Source organism: Coenobita brevimanus, chromosome 80 (genome assembly GCF_032717465.1).
Source record: "Coenobita brevimanus isolate Jiangsu-jjx chromosome 80, ASM3271746v2, whole genome shotgun sequence".
In the NCBI taxonomy this organism is placed as follows: Eukaryota; Metazoa; Arthropoda; class Malacostraca; order Decapoda; family Coenobitidae; genus Coenobita; species Coenobita brevimanus.
Window position 1 is genome coordinate 16,897,396 of NC_137033.1, and position 22,500 is coordinate 16,919,895.

Here is a 22,500-nt window from a genome sequence, read left to right on the forward strand (position 1 = left end):
AGAGGCATCAAAAGAGGAGAGGGAGAGTGGGCGGGGAGGTGATGAGAGGAGGCGGAGAGAGAGACAGGGGAGAATGGAGGAGGCGGAGGAGGAGGGAAGGGAGAGGAAGAGAGGGAAACAGGAGATGAGGAGAGAGAGAAAATGAGGAGGAGTGGATTGGAGAGGGTGGATGAGAGAGGATGCGTGAGGAGGGGAGAGGGGGGAGGCGAGGTGAAATAATGGAGGGAGGGGAGAGGGGAGGGAGAGTGGAAAGGGAATATGTGGACCAGAGGGGAAGGGGAGAGGGAAGGGGAGGGGAAAGAAGGAGGGGAAGGGGAGGGGAGGGGGAGGGGAGGGGGAGTGGGAGGGGGGGATTGGCATCAGCTGGCGTTGCCCCCTGGGTGTAACTTGGTGTCATGTTGCTCACTTTTCCCTCACTCACTCACTCTCTCACTTTCTTTCACTTTCTTTCACTCTCTCTCTCTCTCTCTCTCTCTCTCTCTCTCTCTCTCTCTCCTTTCCTCTGTCTTTTTCCTCTCTTTTCCTCTTCCCTCAACCCTCATTTTAAACTCCAATTTTAAACCCATTGACGCTTGAATGGCTCGACAGAGAGAGAGAGAGAGAGAGAGAGAGAGAGAGAGAGAGAGAGAGAGAGAGAGAGAGAGAGAGAGAGAGAGAGAGAGAGAGAGAGAGAGAGAGAGAGAGAGTGTGTTTTTCGGGTTAGCCAAGTTAAGATTTAAGTAAAAATCTTAAAAACTATAATTAAATATTTTCTTAGATGATGATACACCAGCCATGATCTGTCCTTAACCATCCACTCACCCCATTAAGCTAACACCCACTGCTACACCCACTGTAGTTCTTTCACCTTAACTTGACCAAGATCATCGCCTTTTTTCGGTTCATGTAGCTGTATGACAGGAGGAAGGAACACCACATCTCTACATCCTTTACGTAGCACTTCTTCATGACTAGCATCACATTCTAGTGTTAACCAATTGGTACGACTTAATAATCAAGATGGAAAGGTGAAATTTTGGGCCAAGTTAGGGTGAAAAGAGTATTGTAAAGGACCCCCATTAGTATATCCATTAGCTTGTAAATGATTGGATATTTTTTTTTTTTTTGGGGGGGGTACGAGTCGGGGGCACCACACACACACTCCTAGATTTTTCTGTGCTATCCTTGTCTTATTCTAGTCCTTTAGTTACACTTTTATAACATCTCCTTAGCATGTACCAACCGACCTACAGCAGTTATACTCTCTGCTTATGTTCTTATGCTCACACTTAATTCCTTTCGTATTCATGCCCTACTTTTTCCTGTATTTATGAACATGCAATATTTCAGTCTTTTATTATGAAACTGAGAATGAAGTTGATGCATAAACTGAAACTCATCTATGCAGACACAGAACTTTATTTTTTTTACGGTGAAACTGACAATAAAGGCGATGCAAGTACTGAAACTGTCTATACACACACGAAACGTCATTTTTTTATCATGAAACTAAGAATGAAGTTGATGTACGTACCGAAACTATCTATTCACACACAAAACTTCATTCTTTTACCTTTAAACTGAAAACGAAGGTGAAAAAAAGGACTGAAACTGCAAATATATCAGATCTCATTCTAAAACAAACTTCATCCTTCTCTCTAACAAGATCTGGACCGCTGATAAGGATGTGGATGAGGTGGATGAGAAAATAGAGAGGGAGATGAAGAAGAGGGTGATAGTGGGCAAGGAAGTAAGTGGAATGGGCTTGCGTCTATGCAGGGTGGTTCTAACATAGCGCGTCTCAGTCCTCGTGTGTTCTGGGGACGGCTCTGTCAGTAGGGTCATTGTTTACCTGTATCATTTTCTTCCTCCCATATCCCTTCTTACCTTTTATATTGTCTACTTCTTTACTTTTATTGCTTGCATGGTTGATTATTAATTTCATGCAACAACCAAAATGCCTTCGCTCCCCACACCAGCAGAATGAGCCGTCCCCGCAACGCACAAGGTAGGAAGGTGTAATTTATGGACCGCCCTGTACCTCGTCCACCTTAATTTGGCTAAGATTTTCGTAATTTTTCAGTTTACTTCATATAGATTAATCGTAGAATAAGACGATGCTACGACCCTGCACCCTTTCCTAGCACTTCTTCGTGACTAGCATCGTCTTTTACTGCTAGTCTCTTATTACACCTCAGCATTCACGATGGAGAGATGGCAATTTTAGGCCAAGTTTAAGTGGGCAGACTAATAGAGTGTTCTGACCTGATATGCCAAGTGTGTGGAAAAAAATAACAACTTTGCGTGTTGATATGCACAGAATTGCTTATACATATGCAAAGGCGTGTGTTGAGAATTTGCTATGCACAATGCGTGGAGAGATGTGTATATCTTTTTATGCGCAGGAGGATAAGAATGCATAGGATTGTTATGAAGTGCAAAGTGTGTGGTTTAGAATGCATTTTCCTGACTGTGCATGCATGAGTGTTTGTTGCAGTGGTGGTGGTAGTAGTAGTAGTAGTAGTAGTAGTAGTGGTAGTAGTAGTAGAAATAGTAGTAGTAATAGTTGCAGCAGTAGTAGTTATAATAGTAGTAAGCCTTGGCTACTTCCTCCTTGCATTTTAAAAAGTAGCATTTGTGATAGTAGCAGTATCAATGTAATGGTAGTAGTAGTAGTAGTAGCAGTAGTAGCAGTAGTAGTAGTAGCAGTAGTAGAAGAAGAAGAAGAAGAAGAAGAAGAAGAAGTAGTAGCAGTAGTAGTAGTAGTAGTAGTAGTAATACTAGCAACCCCAGGCTTATATGAATGTGAATCCTGTGGACTGCAGGCTTAGTTTCCTCTCCTGCAGTCCACCATCCTCGTTTTGGGGTAATAGAGAAGTAACCAAGAAACCTTTACATAACCAGGTAGTTCAGTCCCCTAGCTATATCAGGGCCACCACATGCAGGCGTCCCTCTCCAGCACCAAGACTAATAAAGGAGGGATTATGCTGTTTTATTAGTATGATGCAGCAGCGTTGAAGTATGCATTATTGTTTTATTATTTATTTTCACACATAGTCGTGAGTATGAGCAATTATGGTTGGAAATTGTGTATATTTTGGTGTATACATTATGGCTGAATTTATTTATATATATTTGTGATTTTTATACAGGTAGATGTATTTTAGGTGGTACAGGAAGGCTCGTGGCACCTTTTCCTTGGCGATTTATTTTATCTATTACCCCATGACGTCCTCTTCTGTCGTCGTAATATCCACACAGGTGCATTAATGCCACACCAGGGGATACTGAGGTACAATGCGCAAAATAAATCGCTAAGTGAAATGTGTTGCGGAATCTTCAACCCCACTTAGAATGCGATCAAAAGACGTGTGGAGTTTGAGATGCGTTTTTGTTTTTCTTATTCTTCCTGTTGTTGTTTTTGTTTTTTTCCTTAATTTTTTTTCTTTTCTTTGTATCTGGTTTGTCTTTGTGTGTGTGTGTGTGTGTGTGTGTGTGTGTGTGTGTGTGTGTGTGTGTGTGTGTGTGTGTGTGTGTGTGTGTGTGTGTGTGTGTGTGTTTTTGTTTCTTGGCTACGGGTCTTTCTTTTTGCATGTGTTTGTGGTGTTTGTGTGTGTTTTGTGAGTTTTCGTTTGTGTTTGCTGGCTTGTGTGGTGTGTGTGTGTGTGTGTGTGTGTGTGTGTGTGTGTGTGTGTGTGTGTGTGTGTGTGTGTGTGTGTGTGTGTGGGTGGGTGGGTGTGTGGGTGGGTGTGTGTGTGGATGTGTATGTGGGTGAGAGAAAGAGAGAGAGAGAGAGAGAGAGAGAATAACTATGTGCCTGTGGGAAGGAAGCCTTGTGGTAAACACTTCATTTTTGCCTCCTTCCTCCTACCTTCCTTCCCTCTCTTCTGCTTTCCTTCCTTCCCGCCTACCTTCCTTCCTTTCCTCGTGCCTTGCTCCCTTCCCTCCTACCTTCCTCCCTTCTCCCCTGCCTTCCATCTTTCCCTCCTGCCTTCCTCCCTTCCTTCCTTCCCACCCATCATCCTTCCATCTCCCCTGCCTTCCTTCCTTCCTCCAACTCCCTTCCTTCTCCCCTGCCCTCCTTCTTTCCCTCCTACATTCCTTCCTTTACTCCTACCTTCCTTACTTCGTTCCCTCCTGCCTTCTTCTTTCCTTCCTTTCTTCCTTCTTTCCTTCCCTCCATCCTTCACGTTCTCCTTCATGTCTCTTATTTCATCCATCTTCATCCTTTTGTCTTTTCTTTCACTGGGTTTCCATTCATCCCTCCTACTTCCCTCTCCATCCCTCCTCTCCTTTCTTCCCTTCTTCCTGGCTCCTTCCTTCCTTCCTTCCTTCCTTTCTTCCCTCTATCCCTCTTCCACCCCTTCATCCCTCCTTCCTTCCTTGTCCATCCATCCATCTTTCTTTTTGTCTTTCATCAATCCCTCCCTCCCGCCCACTTCCTTCTTCACTCCATCTTTCACATTCCATCCCTCCTTCCTTCCTTCCTTCCTTTCTTCCTCATTCCTTCATCCCTACCTCCTCCGCCTTCCCTCCAGCATTCCTTGTCACTCCTTGTCTCCATCTTTCAATCTCTCCATCCCACCCCCTTTTCCTCCCTTCTCCTTCCCTTCGCCCCTCCTTCCTCCCTCCTTCCCTTTCCTTCCCTCCTCCTTCCCTTTCCTTCCCTCCTCCTTCCCTTCGCCCCTCCTTCCTCCCTCCTCCCCTTTCCTCCCTCCCTCCTTCTCCTTCCTTCATTCCGCGCGTCATATCACTAATTAAAACCGCCTTACGTAACGGTCGCTTCCCTTAGGCTAAAAAAGTAATTTATTCCTTCCAAAACACATTTAATTTTCAAGCTACAATAAAAACTAGAGGGCATTCATAGAGCGCATACCCCTGCCAGCGTCAGTTAAATTTAAGTATGTATTAATTTCTCTTACCCTCCAGACGAACGCTTTTACGGTCTCACCTATGCATTCAGTTAACTCTACGGTCCTAGTCTGCCCTGTTTCGGAGATTGCATACCTCCGCCGACGCCAATTATGATTATTTTTTTTTTCCTGCATCCGGATCCTCCTCAGAATCTAATTAATTGTTCCTTGACCCACTGCCCACCTGTTCGCCAGATTTAATTTAGATATCACCAAAGCTTTTTAAGTTATCTTGTGCACAGGCAGACAGACAGATGAATATTTAACCTTCAACTTCGTAGGTGGCGGGAATAATTCATCAGCATATAACTAGCTTCTCTTATGAATGAATTAGATTATATTTTACATTTACCTGTATCTTAATTTTGATGGTAACTTGTACATTCAGATTTTACTCTCGCTTTACATTCAAAATTCACTCTTTAATGTAACTAATTCATCCCCGTATAAATGGCTGCCCCTGTGTATGATTTATGTTTGAATTAGGAAGTATATTTAGCGGTAGTTGTAGCGCTAGAAGGCATAGTTTTGGTAGCAACTGATACATCCAGGATTTAAATTGCATAACACGCGCTGATTGGCCAAAGCGTTAGCCAATCGCAGACGCGTTTCCATGGCAGCCTCTCCTCCTCCTGCCCTCTCCTCCACCTCCTCCTGCCTCTCCTATCCCTCTCCCCCTCCTCCTCCTACCTCTCCCTCTCCCCCTCCTCCTCTTTCCTCTCCCTCTCCCCCTCCTCCTCCTTCCTCTCCCTCTCCCCCTTCTCCTCCTCCTTTTCTTCTTTTTCTCTTCCTACCCCCTTGTTTTACCTCCTGTTTCTCTTCCTCTTCCTCCCTCTTTTTCCTTCCTCTCATTCCCCTCCCTCTCTTCTTTTTCCTTTCGTCCTTCCCCCTCTCTTTCCCATCCCATCTCCCTCCTCTCCCTTCCTATTTTACCCTTTCTCTCCCTTCTCTTCCCCTTCACCTCTCCTTCTCTGTTTTTCCTCCCCCTTCTCCTCCCCCTTCTCCTCCCCTGCCTCTTTCTCCTCCTCTCTCCTTTCCTCTTCTACTTTCTCTTACGCTCTCTCTCCCTCCAGCCCTCCCTCTTTTCCTTATCACCCTTTCCTTCCCCATTTTATCTTCCTGCTCTCTTACCTTCTTCTTCCTTTTCTTCCTCCTCTTCTTCCTCCTCTTCTTCCTCCTTCCTTCTTCTCTCCCTCCCTCTGTCAACCGCCGCAGGGCCGTTAGCTAGCGTGAGTGACTGAGCCAGAGTTCGTTATATTTTGAAATTTGAAATAACGGACTTTTCACCACCAAGCTTGTGTGTTGATTCGTGTGTTTGTTTGTTTGTTTGTTTGTGTGTGTGTGTGTGTGTGTGTGTGTGTTCTCATCTTTTTCCTTATCTAACTCGTATTCCTGAGTATATATGTATGCATGAGCTATGTATGTATGTATGTATTCATGTATGTGTCATAAAACCCTTTGTGTGTACGTGGATACATTCCCTACCTCACCCTCAACCCTCCCTACCTCACCCTCAGCCCTCCCTACCTCACCCTTGACCCTCCCTACCTCACCCTCAACCCTCCCTTCCTTACCCTCAACTCTCCCTACCTCACCCTCAACCCTCCATACCTCACCCTCAACTCTGATCTCCCCCTCAACACCTAACCTCCTCCTCAACCTCCCTATCTCATCCTCAAACCTCACCATCTCAACCTCTAACCTCGTCCTCGACCTCCCGCAGCTGCAAATTGACCGCTCGACCTTGGAGGAGTACCTGAAGATCGAGAAGGAGATAGCTGAGGTTGAGGCTAACTCTCCAGTCCAGCCCCTCGAGTTGAAGACAGACCAGCTGATGAGGTTGACCCAGGAGATTGAGGACATGGAGGTCAACCTTAAGGAGCTCCAGAGTCAGACGTGGGTGAACTCTCTCTCTCTCTCTCTCTCTCTCTCTCTCTCGTCAGCAACCTCAGCACTTCCTTACCATTTCTTTTCTCGTTACTAATTGTTCCTCTAATTCCAGTGCAGTCTTGACCCTATTCTTAGGAGATAGTCTTTTTGTCTTATTTTTCTCCTTTTTCTTAGCAGCCTTCACCCGGTGGCACCAACAGGACTGGGAGATACAACCTGGGGCTACAACAACAACAACAATTACTTACTTACTACTACTAGTACTACTGCTGCTGCTGCTGCTACTACTACATCTCCTCCTCCTCATTCTCCTCCTCCTCCTCCTCCTCCTCCTACTAGTACTACTACTACTACTGCCAGTAGGCTACTACTGTTACTACTACTACTACGACTGTTGTTATCCGGACTTATTTTTTTTAGGAAAGTCCCCAAAATTGCCATTGATAAAGAAAATATACTAACGCTTAAATTAACCCACCCTAAACTAACCTAACCTTACCTACTTAGACTTAGTTCACCATTCTTTTACCGAAATTTGTTCCCTACCCACCTTGTTTTCTAACTACAGTAATTCTAATGTAATCTCCCATCACCCAGTGTCGCCTAATATTCCCAAACCTGGTCATCCCTCATTTTAATAACTTACCTTCGTCTACCTTTACTTGATCTGAGTTAACTTTAGCAACTTTATTTTACCCTAATCAACACACACTCAGCCTCAACTAACCCCAAAGATAGCTAGAGAGGTACTCAGTGGAGCTCTTCCCTCCGACAAGGGCAACGTAACTTCCAAACCACTCTTCATAATATGTTAGGTCTTCTCATCACTGATTAGGGTTTCGCAAAAAGTGTTTTCCGGATCCAGAATCTGTCATATGATCCAGATATGTCCCAAAAGTTAATCGATTGTTCCCTGGGACATGGGCTATCTACCCACCAAATTTCGTCCAAACCTCTCTTTTAGTTTATCCGTAATCCTGCTAACAAACAAACTAACACAGAAACAAACAACGGTGAAAACATACTCCCCTTGTTGCAGAGAATAACCTGACCATACCAGATTAAAGTCATTCTAGCCAACGATATGTCAGACCTATTTTAACTTTGCCTATTTGACACTTGCCAACCTTTGTCTGTATGGCTTCCTTGTAATAATAATAATAACATAACTTTCTCTTTATCAACTTTCTTTCTCTCCTTCTGTACCAACTCTCTTTAGCTTCCTCTTTATCAACTCTCTCTCTTCTTTATCAACTCTCTTTCGCTTCCTCTTTATCAACTTCCTTTCCCTTCCTCTTTATCAGCTAACTTAGGATTGGTATTAATTCTTACTTCTAACAAGCTAAATATATCCTTGTCAACTCTTATGTCATCTACTTAATCGCCATGACTACCCTCCTCCTTCTTACCAGTTAAATTATAATGTATGATAATTTGGTTAAGCCTGTGAGGTTAAAAATGTACTGTCCTAACCTACCCTACCCTAACCCTACCTACCCTAACCTAACCTAACCTAATTTACCCTACCCTACCCTAACCTAACCTAACCTAACCTAACCAACTTTACCTCCGTGTAGTAACCTTTTTTTTTTTTTTTTTTTTAGGCCAATACATATAGTCTAAGCCACCCTCTTGCCCTTTATCTGCTGAATTATCTACTGAATTATCTACTGAATTATGATGGCTGTTAAAGTGGTGTAGGCCTATGGGTTTTGAAATTTACACACACACACACACACACACACACACACCATAAGCCTAAAATGCTTCAAACACTGGTCCCCTTCCCTAATCCACTTATGGCTGTATAAACTTGCTACACGCCCACTCAAGCCTTGACCCCCTCTCTCCCTCTCATTCTCACCCACTCTCCTCCATTCTGATCCACTCTCCTCCATTCTGACCCACTCTCCTCCATTCTGACTCAGGCTTCTCCATTCTGACTCATTCTTTTTCACACTGACTCATTCTTCCATGCCAGTTCACTCTTCATGCTAACTCACGCCTTCTTCCATTCTGACACACTCCTTTCCAAACTAACTGGTTCTCCTCTGTACTGATTTCCTCCATACTGCTTCATTCTGACTCATGCCCCACCACACTGACTCATTCCCCTCACGCTGACTCATTCCTTCCACACTGACTCATGCCTCTCCACACTGACTCATGCCTCTCCACACTGACTCATTCCCCCACACTAACTCATACCCCCACTGACTCATTCCCCCCATTCTGACGCATTCCCCCACGCTGTCTTAATTCTTTCTACACTGGCTCAGTCCCCTCCACACTGACTCAGACCCTCCACACTGACCCCACCCCCTTAACCCTGACTCAATCTCCTCCACACTGACTCACTTCCCTCCACACTTACTCATGCCCGTTAACGCTGACTCAAACTCACTCACAGTAACTCATAACTGACCTATTTACCTTCTTCCTGGTAAAAAAAAGAAAAAAAAAAAAAGAAGATTCACAGAACACCCTCGACGCGGAAAGACTTACCCGCTTGAGATGGATTTCCTTCACTTGACCTTTGACCCATAACCTTTGACCCTTGACCTTTGACCCTTGACCTTTGACCCATGACCTTTGACCCTTGACCTTTACCCATGACCTTTAACTCTTGACCTTTGACCCTTGACCTTTGACCCATGACCTTTGACCCTTGACCTTTGCCCCATGACCTTTGACCCATGATCTTTGGCCCATGACCTTTGCCCCATGACTTTTGACCCGTGACCTTTGACCCGTGACCTTTGACCCGTGACCTTTGACCCTTGACCTCCACAGTTGAACCCCCCTGTGGCGGGGGGGACACAACCTGGCCGCACTATGGGGTGGTACTACTACTCTGCGGCCAGGTTGTGTTAGGAAGAATACTGCCACCGTATTCCCTGCGTGTCGTAAAAGGCGACTAAAAGGGGCGGGGTGAGGGGACTAGGGACCCCCTCCTCTGTTTTGTAGTTCCTAAAAAGAGACAGGCCAGAGAAAGGGATGGGGGATGGAGTTATCCTCGTACCCTGAAGATTGGGTCTATGAATGTGCGTGGATGTAGTACGATTGAGGCTAAAAGGGAGGAGATTGGGAGAATGTTTGTGAGAAGAAAGTTGGATGTGTTAGCTTTGAGTGAAACGAAGATGAAAGGGAAGGGGGAATCTATGTTTGGAAGTGTGAATGGAAGATTGTCAGGTGTTGATAGAGGAAGGGCAAGAGAAGGTGTGGCCTTGTTAGTGAGTCCGGAAGTTCAGCAATGTGTGATTGAATGGAAGGAGGTGTCATCGAGACTGATGTGGGTGAAAGCGAAATTTGAACGTGAGTTGTGGGTGTTTGTGAGTGCATATGGGCCTGGTAGTGAAAGGGATGAACAAGAGAGGGAGTCTTTCTGGAATGATGTTGATGAGTGTCTGCAGAGTTTTGAAGCGAATGTGAATGTGGTAATGATGGGAGATCTGAATGCTAGAGTGGGAAATGTAGCAGTTGAAGGTGTAGTTGGTATGCATGGTGTGCCTGGAAGAAATGAAAATGGGGAACGAATGATAGCGATGTGCGTTGAGCGAGAGATGGTGATTGGGAATACGCTGTTTGAGAAGAAAGATATTTATAAGTATACATGGGTGAGACAGGAGGGTGGAAGGGTTGTTGATAGAGCCTTGATGGACTATGTGGTTGTGTCTAGGAATGTAACAGGAAGATTGTTGGATGTGAGAGTTCTGAGAGGGGAGGGTGGAGGTATGTCTGACCACTACCTGGTGGAGGGAAAGTTAAAAGTAGGAAAGAGATGGATGAGAGCTAGGAGGGTTAGGTGTGGGAGGGAGGTTTTGAAAGTGAGTGAGTTGGATAAAAGAGAGAAAAAGATAGAGTATCAGGAGAAATTGAAAGATGAGTGGAACGCAGTGAAAGATCGGGAAAATGGCAGCGTGGAGGAGGAATGGCAGTTGTTTAAGAGTGCTGTGGTGGGGCATGCAGAAGAGGTGTGTGGTGTGAGACGTGTGGGTGGTGGTGTAAGAAAAGGAAGTGAATGGTGGTGCGAGGAAGTAAGTATGGCTGTGGCTGAGAAGAGACGTGCATATGAAGTGTGGCTGCAGAGGAAGGATGAGATGTCATATGAAAGGTATAAGGAGAAGAGGAATAGAGCGAGAAGGGCTGTGCGTGATGCTAAAGTGGCAGCAGATGAGAGGTGGGGTAGGCGGCTGACAGAGAATTTTCAGCAGAATAAGAAAATGTTTTGGAAGGAGGTGAAAAGGGTGCGAAAGGGAGAGTCTGGGAAGGAACAACGAGTAAAATCAGAGGATGGAAGGATGTTAACTGAGATGGATGCAGTAAGGAAGAGATGGGCAGAGTATTTTGAAAGATTGTTAAATGTAGAGGAGGAAAGGGTGGCTGAGATTGTGGCGGATGGAAGGGTGCAAGGTATAAATGTGTTGGGAGAGTTGAATGATTCCTTGATCACGAAGGAGGAAGTGGAGAAGGCAGTAAAGGAGATGAAAACAGGGAAAGCTGCAGGTATGGATGGGTGTGCTGTGGAATGCCTGAAGGGTGGTGGAGTGACTATTGTTGACTGGTTAGTAAGATTGTTGAATGTGTGCTTTGAGAAAGGTATGGTGCCAATTGACTGGGCAAGTGCTTGTGTGGTCCCGTTGTATAAAGGCAAGGGTGATAAGTATGAATGTACTAGCTTTAGGGGTAAAAGTCTGTTGAGTGTTGTAGGTAAGGTGTATGGTAGAGTGTTAATTATGAGAGTTAGAGAGGGTACAGAGGGAGTGATTAGTGATGAGCAGTGTGGCTTTAGGAGAGGGAGGGGATGCGTTGATCAGGTGTTTGCTGTGAGACAAGTGTGTGAAAAGTATTTAGCGAAAGGCAAGGATGTGTTTTGGGCATTTATGGATTTAGAGAAAGCGTATGATAGAATTGATAGGGAGGCTTTGTGGACTGTTTTAAGATTGTATGGACTTGATGGTAGGTTACTAAAAGGGATGTAAATAGTAGAGCGTGTGTAAGAGTGGGAAATGCTGTGAGTGATTGGTTTCCCGTGAGAGTGGGGCTGCGACAGGGATGTGTGATGTCGCCTTGGTTGTTTAATATTTACATGGATGGTGTTGTAAGGGAGGTGAATGCAAGAGTTTTAGGTGGTCTGAGTCTGGTAAATGTTGATGGAGGAGAGTGGAATCTGAAGCAGCTGCTGTTTGCAGATGATACTGCACTGGTGACTGATTCAGAGGAGAGATTGAGACAGTTGGTAGAGGAGTTTGGAAGGGTGTGTGAAAGGAGGAAATTGAAAGTAAATGAGAATAAGAGTAAAGTGATGAAGTGTACGAGGTTGATAGATGGTAGGGGGATGAATATAGTTTTGAATGGTGAGTTGCTTGAGGAGGTAGATTGTTTTAAATATCTAGGGTCACATGTTGCTGTGGATGGAAGAATAGATGCAGAAGTGAAGTTTAGAATAAATGAAGTAGGAAAGGTGCTGGGAGGAATGAAAAAAGTGTTTAAATGTCGTTCGCTTAGAATGGATGTAAAGAGAAGGCTGTATGAGGGTGTTGTGGTACTGACTGCATTATATGGGGCTGAAACATGGAATATGGGTGTAGCAGAGAGGAAAAGTTTGAATGTAATGGAGATGAGATGTCTGAGGAGTATGTGTGGAGTGACGCGTATGGATCGGGTGCGAAATGATGAAGTGCGAAGGAGAACTGGAGTTGTTCGGGAGATGGCTGGCAGAGTTGAGCAGAGGGTGTTGCAATGGTTTGGGCATATGGAGAGAATGGATAATGAGCGATTGGTGAAAAAGATAACTAGATCTGATGTGAGAGGTGTAAGGCTGAGAGGAAGACCACGAATAGGATGGATGGACAGTGTGAAGAGAGCGCTGGATGCGAGAGGGATGTCTGTTGAGCAAGGAAGAGTGGCTGTGCGTGACAGAAATAAATGGAGAGAAATTGTGAATGAATAAGTGATGACGCAGCCCTGAGGGGATATTCTCCCGCATTTGGTCTGATCAGCTAGTCAGGTCAGGTGCGGGTAAGGGGATGGGTCTGTTATGATGTGGCAGGGGTAAACCAGTTCTGCTGTCGGGCCCTACTGCGGATGTCACTGAGTGCATTGCCCAGTTGACCCTTGTGCGGTGTGGTGCGGTGAGGATCTGTCCGTTCTCCCCTTTGGGGCTAAGATGCGAATGAATGTGTTTGAATGGATGAGTAAATGGAGAGTGAGTCATCCTGTCTCGGCTACCTCCCTTTCCTTGGGGGAAGCAGCCTAGGTATATAGATAGATAGATAGATAGATAAAGGCTTTCAAAAGATAGAGCCAAAAAAATGGATTAACAAACAGACAGACACATAGAGATAGATACACACACACACACACACACACACACACACACACACACACACACACACACACGATCACACCAACATAAACACGCAGGCACACACACGCTCACTCTCCCCAGGACTCACACTCTTCCCCACATCCTCACTCTCCCCCCTCACACACGCACTCAACCCCACACACTTTCCCCCTACACTCATATACCTGCCTCACAGCGACGCCATCGGGGACGACACGGTGGATTCGGCGGAAACAAGGAAATTCTTCATAGAGAACGGCATACAGGAGGACCCCTTCACCCCCGAGCAACAGCGGTATCTGGAAATAGTCAACAAGAAGGTAGAGAGAGGCAGGGAAAGCACAGGGAAATATTAGGGAAGGGCCTGTTTTCGGAAATATAAGCGCTCGGAAATTACTGGTGTCGCGGATGAATCACTTGGTACCTAGAATTCGGAAGTCGTTCAGAATAAGACTTTTGTATATTCGGATTTGTTGAGCTTTCACTAGAGCTAAAGCACTAGAAAATTATTGCCTAAAAAATGAAAAAAGGAAAAGAAGGGGGAGATTAAATATTATAAAGCAATTTTACACTTGAAGTCGGCGCAGAACAAAAAATCTCACTAATTCGGTGATTCACAGTTGTCCAAAATCATGCCAACTTTATATCTGGCTCTCCGTCACCCCTCGCTGGAAACTATACAATGATCAGCTTAATGTTTCTATATTTGCCTCAGCGGCCCTTCCAAGAACGCCTTCAAAAATAGATTCCTGTGCTGTGCCGAGACTGTGCCTGACCTGACCTGACCTGTGCTGTGTCGAGAGATTTGTGCCTGATGTTTTAACTCCTTCAGTCGTGTGGCGTATCATTCTGTCTATTCTAGTGATCTCCAGACTATTTTATGCAGCTTTGGAGAGGCTTTTCTAATCGAGGGGGTTTGATATAGCCTCAGTAAAGCCCTTTATTTTAGGTGCTTGGTGCAGAGGGACGCCTTCACATGGTGGCTTCGATTAAACCGGGCAATATGGAGGGTAGTCCAGTCAAACAAGCGTCCCTCACTTCCCTCCCTATCCTCTAAAGTGGGATGGTGAGTTGCAGAAGGGAAACTGGAGGCTGCATTCCACAAAGATCACGTCAAGATGAGCCTGGTGACAAAATAACAACTGCAAGTAATGTGAGAGGGCCTTCCAAGGTTGAATAAAGTCGCCTGGTATCCTGAAGAATAATATAAGAATGAGGTACATTGACTGAGGAGGGCAAGCAAGTCACCCCGCCGCCCCACACTCCCTCAGGACGAGTGCAGACAGGGGCTCCAGTGTTCAGTCCACACCGCCTTGTTCAGACTGCCTTGCGTTGTTCATAAGCTCGTGTGTGTACAGCATAATAACAACAGCCCTGCCCGTGTACAGCAGTGTGCATTGGTGTTCTAAACCCCTTTATCCCCCTTATAAAGATTCTGACGCACATTCCTCATTGATATCCACACTAACCTAAACACATTCTCACCTTTCTTCACCCACTCTGTAAATCTCCTCACATTCCGTCTTCAGATCTCGTCACTCCTTCTTGTCATACCTTTATTTCCTGTCCTTGTCCTCTCGTTGCTTAAACTCCCTCTCAGTCTCTGCTGTATTAAATCCCTTACTCCTGTCTCCTCATGTTCTATACACATTCACCTTCCTCGTTCCCTGGTCATTTATCTTTTCCATACTCCTTCTTCCCTCTTCCATCAGCCTCTGTTTCCGTCACCTCCATCTCGGATCTTAAACTCCTTCTTACTGTCTGCGATGCTAGACTCCTTCCTCCTGTTTCTTCATCTTGCCACGCTCACTCCCTGCCTTCTCTGTCTACTTATCTGTACCTACCCTCACATCCTGATCCCTCATCTTCACTTCTACTGCCCAGTCTTGCTCCTTACACTCGAGTTAAGGAAGCTCCCTGACACCTCTTCCTAAACGACTTATTTTGCTTATTACACCTTCCTGTCCTCTTCCTCTGAGTTATTCAAATCGTCCTAACATCACCACACTCCTCATAAATAACGTGCAAAATTATACCAACCCGTCGTAACCAAAAATAAATCGCTAAGGATGAGGTGCTAGGGAGCCTCAATACCTCTCTCTCTCTCTCTCTCTCTCTCTCTCTCTCTCTCTCTCATATTCTCTTGCTCCACACTCCTTCAGCCTCTCTCCTTTAGTCGCCGATTCCACCCACCACAGCCACACACACCCTCCTTCCTAATCAAATAAAACTAACATTCAAACTCACTCCTAACCCCCCCATTCCACCCCCTAACCTAGTCACTCTGCACATTCTTAAACCCACTCTTTTTCATTCTACAAACGTCCCTTATCTACTTCCCAATCCCCCGAAAGGAGGATGGTGGAGTGAAGGGTAACTTAAGCCTGCAGTTCACCTTCCGCACTATCATTCCACACTACATTCCACATCTCTCAATTTTTTTTAAAATATATTACACTATCTCTCTCACACTTTCTCAACAGTTCTCTCATCACCCTAACCTCCTCTTCACACACTTGCCCTTCTTCATATATATTCATTCTACCAAGTCATGCTCCCCTCACTCTAATTATCTCCATTCTTCACACTTCTCACTCTATTTTCCACCCTCGTCTACTTCCAATACTTCTCTCTCACAATCCTACTTGCTCTCATTCAGTATCTCACGGTCTTACTTACTCTTCCTCTCTTTCTCTCACTCACTCTCTCAAATACTCTCTCACTTAGGCTCGTCTTCTCGTCGGTTAAGGAAGCTCCCTAACACCTCTTCCTTAGCGATTTATCTTTGGGACATGACTGGGTAATATCCTTTGGCACGTAATTATGCAGAGTATGGCGATATTGGAAGGATTTACGTAACACAGAGGAGTACAGTAAGGTGTAATAAACAAAATAAATCGCTTGGGAAAAGGTGTTAGGGAGCTTCCACAACCGACAGAAATACGGGCCATAATCTTGCATTCTCACTTGATCTTGCATTCCAGGTAGCAAAGAAGGGTACGTAATACCTCTTCCGTAGCAATTTATTCTGATTATTACACCTGAACTTTCTTGTGTACATTATTTTTGTCCCTTTAATATTAATCTTTTTCCGTTTTAAGCAAACAAGAGGATGTTCAGATGTAAGGTGCAGGATAAACCACTTAGGAAATGATGCTACGTATTCTCCAAAGCGACTTACACTTTCACCCTTAACTACACCTTCCTTTCACACGCACTCTCATACTACACACGCATCTTACACACTCATTCTTTCTCACTATCACTCTACACACTACATTTCTTTCTCACTCTCACTTTACACACTACATCTCTTTCACGCTATCACTCTACGTACTAAATCTGTCACTCTGTCCTCTAAATCTTATAGTCTCATTCTTCACACTCAATCTCTCTCAAGCTCAGTCTACACACTCTTTGACAGTCTCACTCTACACACTCTGACACACTTTCACTCAACACAGTCTTTCACACTTTTTCACTACACAAACTTTCACTGTTCACTCTGCACACTTACGCTATCGCTCTACACACTTTTCCACACTCTCACTCTACACACTCTTTCACACCCTCACTCTGCGCACTTTTCCACACTCTCACTCTGCACACACTTCCACACTATCACTCTACACACGCTTCCACAGACTCACTCCACACATTCTTCCACATTCTTAACCCAACACACTCTTTCACACTCTCACTCAACACGCTCTTCCACACTCTCATTCCACACTTTCTTTCACCCCCCACTCTACACACTCTTCCACATTCACCATACATTCTTCCACACTGTATCTCTACACACTCTCACACACTCACAAACCTCACTCTTCCCATCCCTCACAATCCATTCTCCTTCACCTCAACTCTCATTCTACCTAACGCTGCGGCTCCGTCACCCTCTATAGCACTCTCCTTCCTCTTTTAATAAACTCATCGCTTAATTATGTAACTTTATTGTCTCTAGGTCCACTTCGGTCCTCTCTCCTCCTCTCCTTGTGCTCTCTCTCTCTCTCTCTCTCTCTCTCTCTCTCTTACAGGTTTCACTCCCACATTCATCTCATGCACGGACACCCACCATCGTCCACACACACACACACACACACACACACACACACACAGGTTGACAAATATAGAAGCTGGAAGTCTGAGAATATCATAAGGCAAGTATAGAAGATTCTGTTCTGTCTCACTCCCACACACTCCATTTTCACACCTCACTTTCACACCTTACTTTCACACTTTCTCATCCACCCTACACACGTATCCCTGTCTCACATATCCCCCACTCACACCCTCTCTCTCCACACCTCTCACCCATGTGTTCCCCCCACCACCACCACACTCCCACCTCTTCCACTTCTTTACACTTTTTTCCACACAAATATCGTCCCCACCACAACCACCACCTCCACACACACACACACACACACACACACACACACTCTTTCATCCCCCCGCACGCTCCCTTCCCAAAACCCCTCTCCTTTCGCACTCCCTTCCCCCCCACTTCCACACCTCCTCCTCCACACTGAGCCCCCCACCCCCACACCACTCAGGGCGAAGGAGAAGACCGATGTAGACAACCTTGAGGGCTCTGAGGACGACTTGAAGAAGGCCCTCCTCGAGATGGGCAGTTCCTTCGACGAGCAGATGGCCAAGGAAAAGGCCGAGTATTTGGCTGCCCTCAATAAGCAGGTGAGAGGGTCGAGTGGGACTTAGTGGAGCGGGACTAAGTCGAGTGGGACCTGGTGAAGTTGAAGGTGGAGTGGGAGGTGGAAGAGGAGCTAGTGGAATGTGGCGAAGTGTGACCTGAAGGAGTGAAGTGGAGTGGAGAGGGAAGTGGATTGGAACATAATGAAGTGGGACGAAGTGTGACCTAAAAGAGTGGAGTGGGAGATTATTGAGTGGCAGGTGGAGCAGAATCTAGTGGAGAAGAAGGAAGTAAAGTATGATGTGGAGTGAAGTGGAGTAAAGTTGACTGGAGTGGGAGATGAAGAAGCGTGAGGGGTGGAGTAGGAGGTGGATTTGAGTGGAAGGTAGTGAAGTGGAAGCAAGTGGAATGAGATCTAGAATGAGGCCAACTTGTGTGGAGTGGGATCTGGATGGAGCAAATTATGTAAAGTGGGATGTGGAATGAAACGAAATTATGTGGAGTGGGATGTGGACTGGAACAAATGTATGTGGAGTGAGATCTTATGGAACTGGGTACATTTATGTGGAGTGGGATGTGGTGGAGTGGGAGTTAGTGGAGTGGGAGCTAGTGGAGTGGGAGTTAGTGAAGTGGAAGGTACTGGAGTGGGATGTAGTGGAGTGGGATGTGGTGGAGTGGGATGTAGTGGAGTGGGAGCTAGTAGAGTGGGATGTAGTGGAGTGGGAGCTAGTAGAGTGGGATGTAGTGGAGTGGGATGTGGTGAAGTGGGATTTAGTGGAGTGGGAGGTACTGGAGTGGGATGTGGTGGAGTGGGATGTGGTGGAGTGGGATGTGGTGGGGTGTAGTGGAGTGGTCCTTTGAGTGGTGCTGGAGTGGCAGACCAATTCCATTTTTCTCGTTTGGGTTGTTAGAGATGCTTCCTTGTTTTTAATAGAAGGTTGGTAGTGCAAAGGTCTCTCTCTCTCTCTCTCTCTCTCTCTCTTGTCTCCTCCCACACACTCATCTGTTTGTCTGCCTATCATTCTGACCGCCTCTCTCTCTCTCTCTCTCTCTCTCTCTCTAACTTAGTATGTCCTTCTCCCTTATCACCCCATCCTTGCTTCTTTTCCCTCCTTCCTTCCCTATTTTCCTCTCCTTCCTTCTTCCTCCATCAATCCTTCTTCCTTCTCCCTCCCTCCTTCCCTATTTTCCTCCCCCTCCCCTCCTCCCTCTCCATCTCTTCTCCCTCGTGTATTGTATTTAATGTTGTAGTGGTGAAGGATGATGTAGTGATGATACAGGGTCGGTGTGGGTGATGTAGGGGTGATGAGGATGTTGCAGGATGATGTAGTGATGATGAGACACTGAAGAGGCTATTGTAGTGGTGGTAGTGGTGATGTGAGATGTTGTTGTGGTAATAAAACGTTGATGAGGGTATTGTAGTGATGCTGAGGATGTTGTAGTGGGGATGAGGATGTTGTAGGACGATGTAGTGATGATACAACGTTGAGGAGGTTCATGTAATGATGTTAGTGTTGATGTGAGATGCTGCTGTGGTAATAAAACGATGATGAGGATATTGCAGTGATGGTGGGGATGTTGTGTGATGATGTAGTGATGATGTGGTGTCGGTATGGGTGTGGTGGTGATGGTATTTTAGTTCTGGTGTTGTGGTGGTGTAGGGAGAGTGGTGAAGTTACTTATTTTTGCCCTTCTCACCTCTACCTATATATTTTTCCAGGTAAGTGCGAGTATACCTGTCGAAATAAATGATGCACGTAGTCGGCACATTACTTACCTTTCCCTTACCTTTATCTTTCCTTTATTACTTACCTTCCCTTTACCTTTATCTTTCCTGTATTACTTACCTTCCCTTTACCTTTATCTTTCCTTTATTACTTACCTTCCCTTTACCTTTATTTTTCCTTCTTTTCCATCTCCTGCTCCTCTTTCTTCTCCATACTCTCTCCTTTGTCTTTCCATATCTCTTCTACCTCTTTCTTGTCTCCATTCTCTCTTCTTTACATCTCGTCCACTTCCATCTCCTCCTCCTCTTTCTTCTTCATCTTCTCTCCTATATCCTTTACTGTCTCCTCTACCTCTCTTCTGTCTCTGTTTTCTTTCATTTATCTTTTCCTGTCTCGTCTATCTTTCTTTCAGCACTGCCCTACCCCGTCCTTGTCATCCCTCCCCAGGCTAGTTTTGTAAGCATGTGTTGTCATTCTGCACGCAACACCCCACCATCCACCACCCACCAGTGTGTTGCAGTGTGTTTGCTGTGTGTGGTTGCTGTTTGTAGTTGATTTGGCCTTGCACTTCTAATACCACACACACACACACACACACACACACACACACACACACACACACACACACACACACACACACACACACACACACACACACACACACACACACACACACACACACACACACACACACACACACACACACACACACACACACACACACACACACACACACACACACACACACACACACACACACACACACACACACACACACACACACACACACACACACACACACACACACACACACACACACACACACACACACACACACACACACACACACACACACACACACACACACACACACACACACACACACACACACACACACACACACACACACACACACACACACACACACACACACACACACACACACACACACACACACACACACACACACACACACACACACACACACACACACACACACACACACACACACACACACACACACACACACACACACACACACACACACACACACACACACACACACACACACACACACACACACACACACACACACACACACACACACACACACACACACACACACACACACACACACACACACACACACACACACACACACACACACACACACACACACACACACACACACACACACACACACACACACACACACACACACACACACACACACACACACACACACACACACACACACACACACACACACACACACACACACACACACACACACACACACACACACACACACACACACACACACACACACACACACACACACACACACACACACACACACACACACACACACACACACACACACACACACACACACACACACACACACACACACACACACACAGACACACACACACACACACACACACACACACACACAGACACACACACACACAGACACACACACACACAGACACACACACACACACAGACACACACACACACAGACACACACACACACAGACACACACACACACAGACACACACACACACAGACACACACACACACAGACACACACACACACAGACACACACACACACAGACACACACACACACAGACACACACACACACAGACACACACACACACACACACACACACACACACACACACAGACACACACACACACACACACACACACACACACACACACACACACACACACACACACACACACACACACACACACATCACGTAACTACCTCAACACAGCACTATCCCCATTTAAACCTTGCTCTTTAACCTTTTTATAAATAGGCCTCAATTCTGATCCCTTTCCTCCAGTGGTTTTCAGTTCTTATTCAAAATCTGATGCAGTGCCATTCAATAGTTTTTTTTTTTTTAATACAGACAAACCGAACCAGAATCAAAACCACCTTAGGGGAAGAAAAAAAAATCAAGAAAAAGGCAAAATTTGGGGACCTGCATGGAACAGTGATGGTTGTCTGTCGAATTTCGGGGAAAATATTCAGTGTTTTCCTTGTCACTTACATTCGTGTGTGTTCGTGAATGATAGTTAAAATCCTTTCGATATTTAATTCTTCTTCACTTCCTCACCATCTGCTTCTTCCCCTGTCACCACCTTCCTTCAGCCTCGAGACCGGATTTTAGGTGGCTTGGGAGACCCCGTAACGCCTTTTTCTCAGCGATTTATTTGCATGTATCATCTTAACACTCTCTTACACATTTTATATAGTTTTAATACCGACCTACTTCGGTTAATATCAGTAACATGCAAGAGGAATAGCGAGAATAAATCGCTAAGGAAGTGGTGTTAAGATCAAGCCCCCACAATGTTATGGGTGTTTTCCTTGTCAGTCACTATACCTTTTTCACTCCAACTTGGCCTAAAATTACCAATTCTCCATCTTGAATGCTGTGTTGTAAGAAGAGAGGAGCACTGAAATAGGATGCTAATCACGAAGAAGTGCTATGGAATGGATGTAGAACCGCACCATTTCCTTAGTCTGTCTTTGAGCTTCGTAAAATATAATCCAAAAGGACGGCACTCTGGGCCAAGTTACGGTGAAAGGAGTATAGTTAAAATAGCGATATGTGCTTGGTAAAGGAAATACTGTAGTTATCTTTTTTCGCTAACTTTTTTGCATGTGAAGTGTTTTTGCTGCTTTTCTGTGTAGTAAAATTTGAGTGCATGTGTTAGGAAGTGCCAAAATAAAGGAAAATACGTAAATAAAGAGATAAAGAATGAGAAAGAGAGAAAGGAAGAAAGAAAAGAAAGAAAAATAAAGCAGATATATGTATCATGAATTTATAAACGCAAGAAAGTCATAATGTATTAACTCCAGCTCATACCAGGTGTAAATTTGATAAGTGAGGGTGTAGACAGGTGAGAGGCCACTGTAAACAAGTAGGCAGGTAGATATGAATGTAGAAAAATGGAGAGGTGGG

The 22,500-nt window shown here is 45.2% G+C and overlaps 1 protein-coding gene across 1 annotated transcript in view; it reads left to right on the top strand.

Annotated features, from left to right (window-relative positions):
- Positions 1-22,500, top strand: part of LOC145409281 (uncharacterized) — a 74,032-nt gene that overhangs the window by 31,223 nt on the left and 20,309 nt on the right. Inside the window, exons 4-6 of the mRNA XM_080279760.1 lie at positions 1,646-1,729; positions 6,616-6,788; positions 17,691-17,829. Of these exons, the coding sequence (XP_080135886.1) occupies positions 1,646-1,729; positions 6,616-6,788; positions 17,691-17,829 (396 nt within the window). The remainder of the gene's footprint in view (positions 1-1,645; positions 1,730-6,615; positions 6,789-17,690; positions 17,830-22,500) is intronic.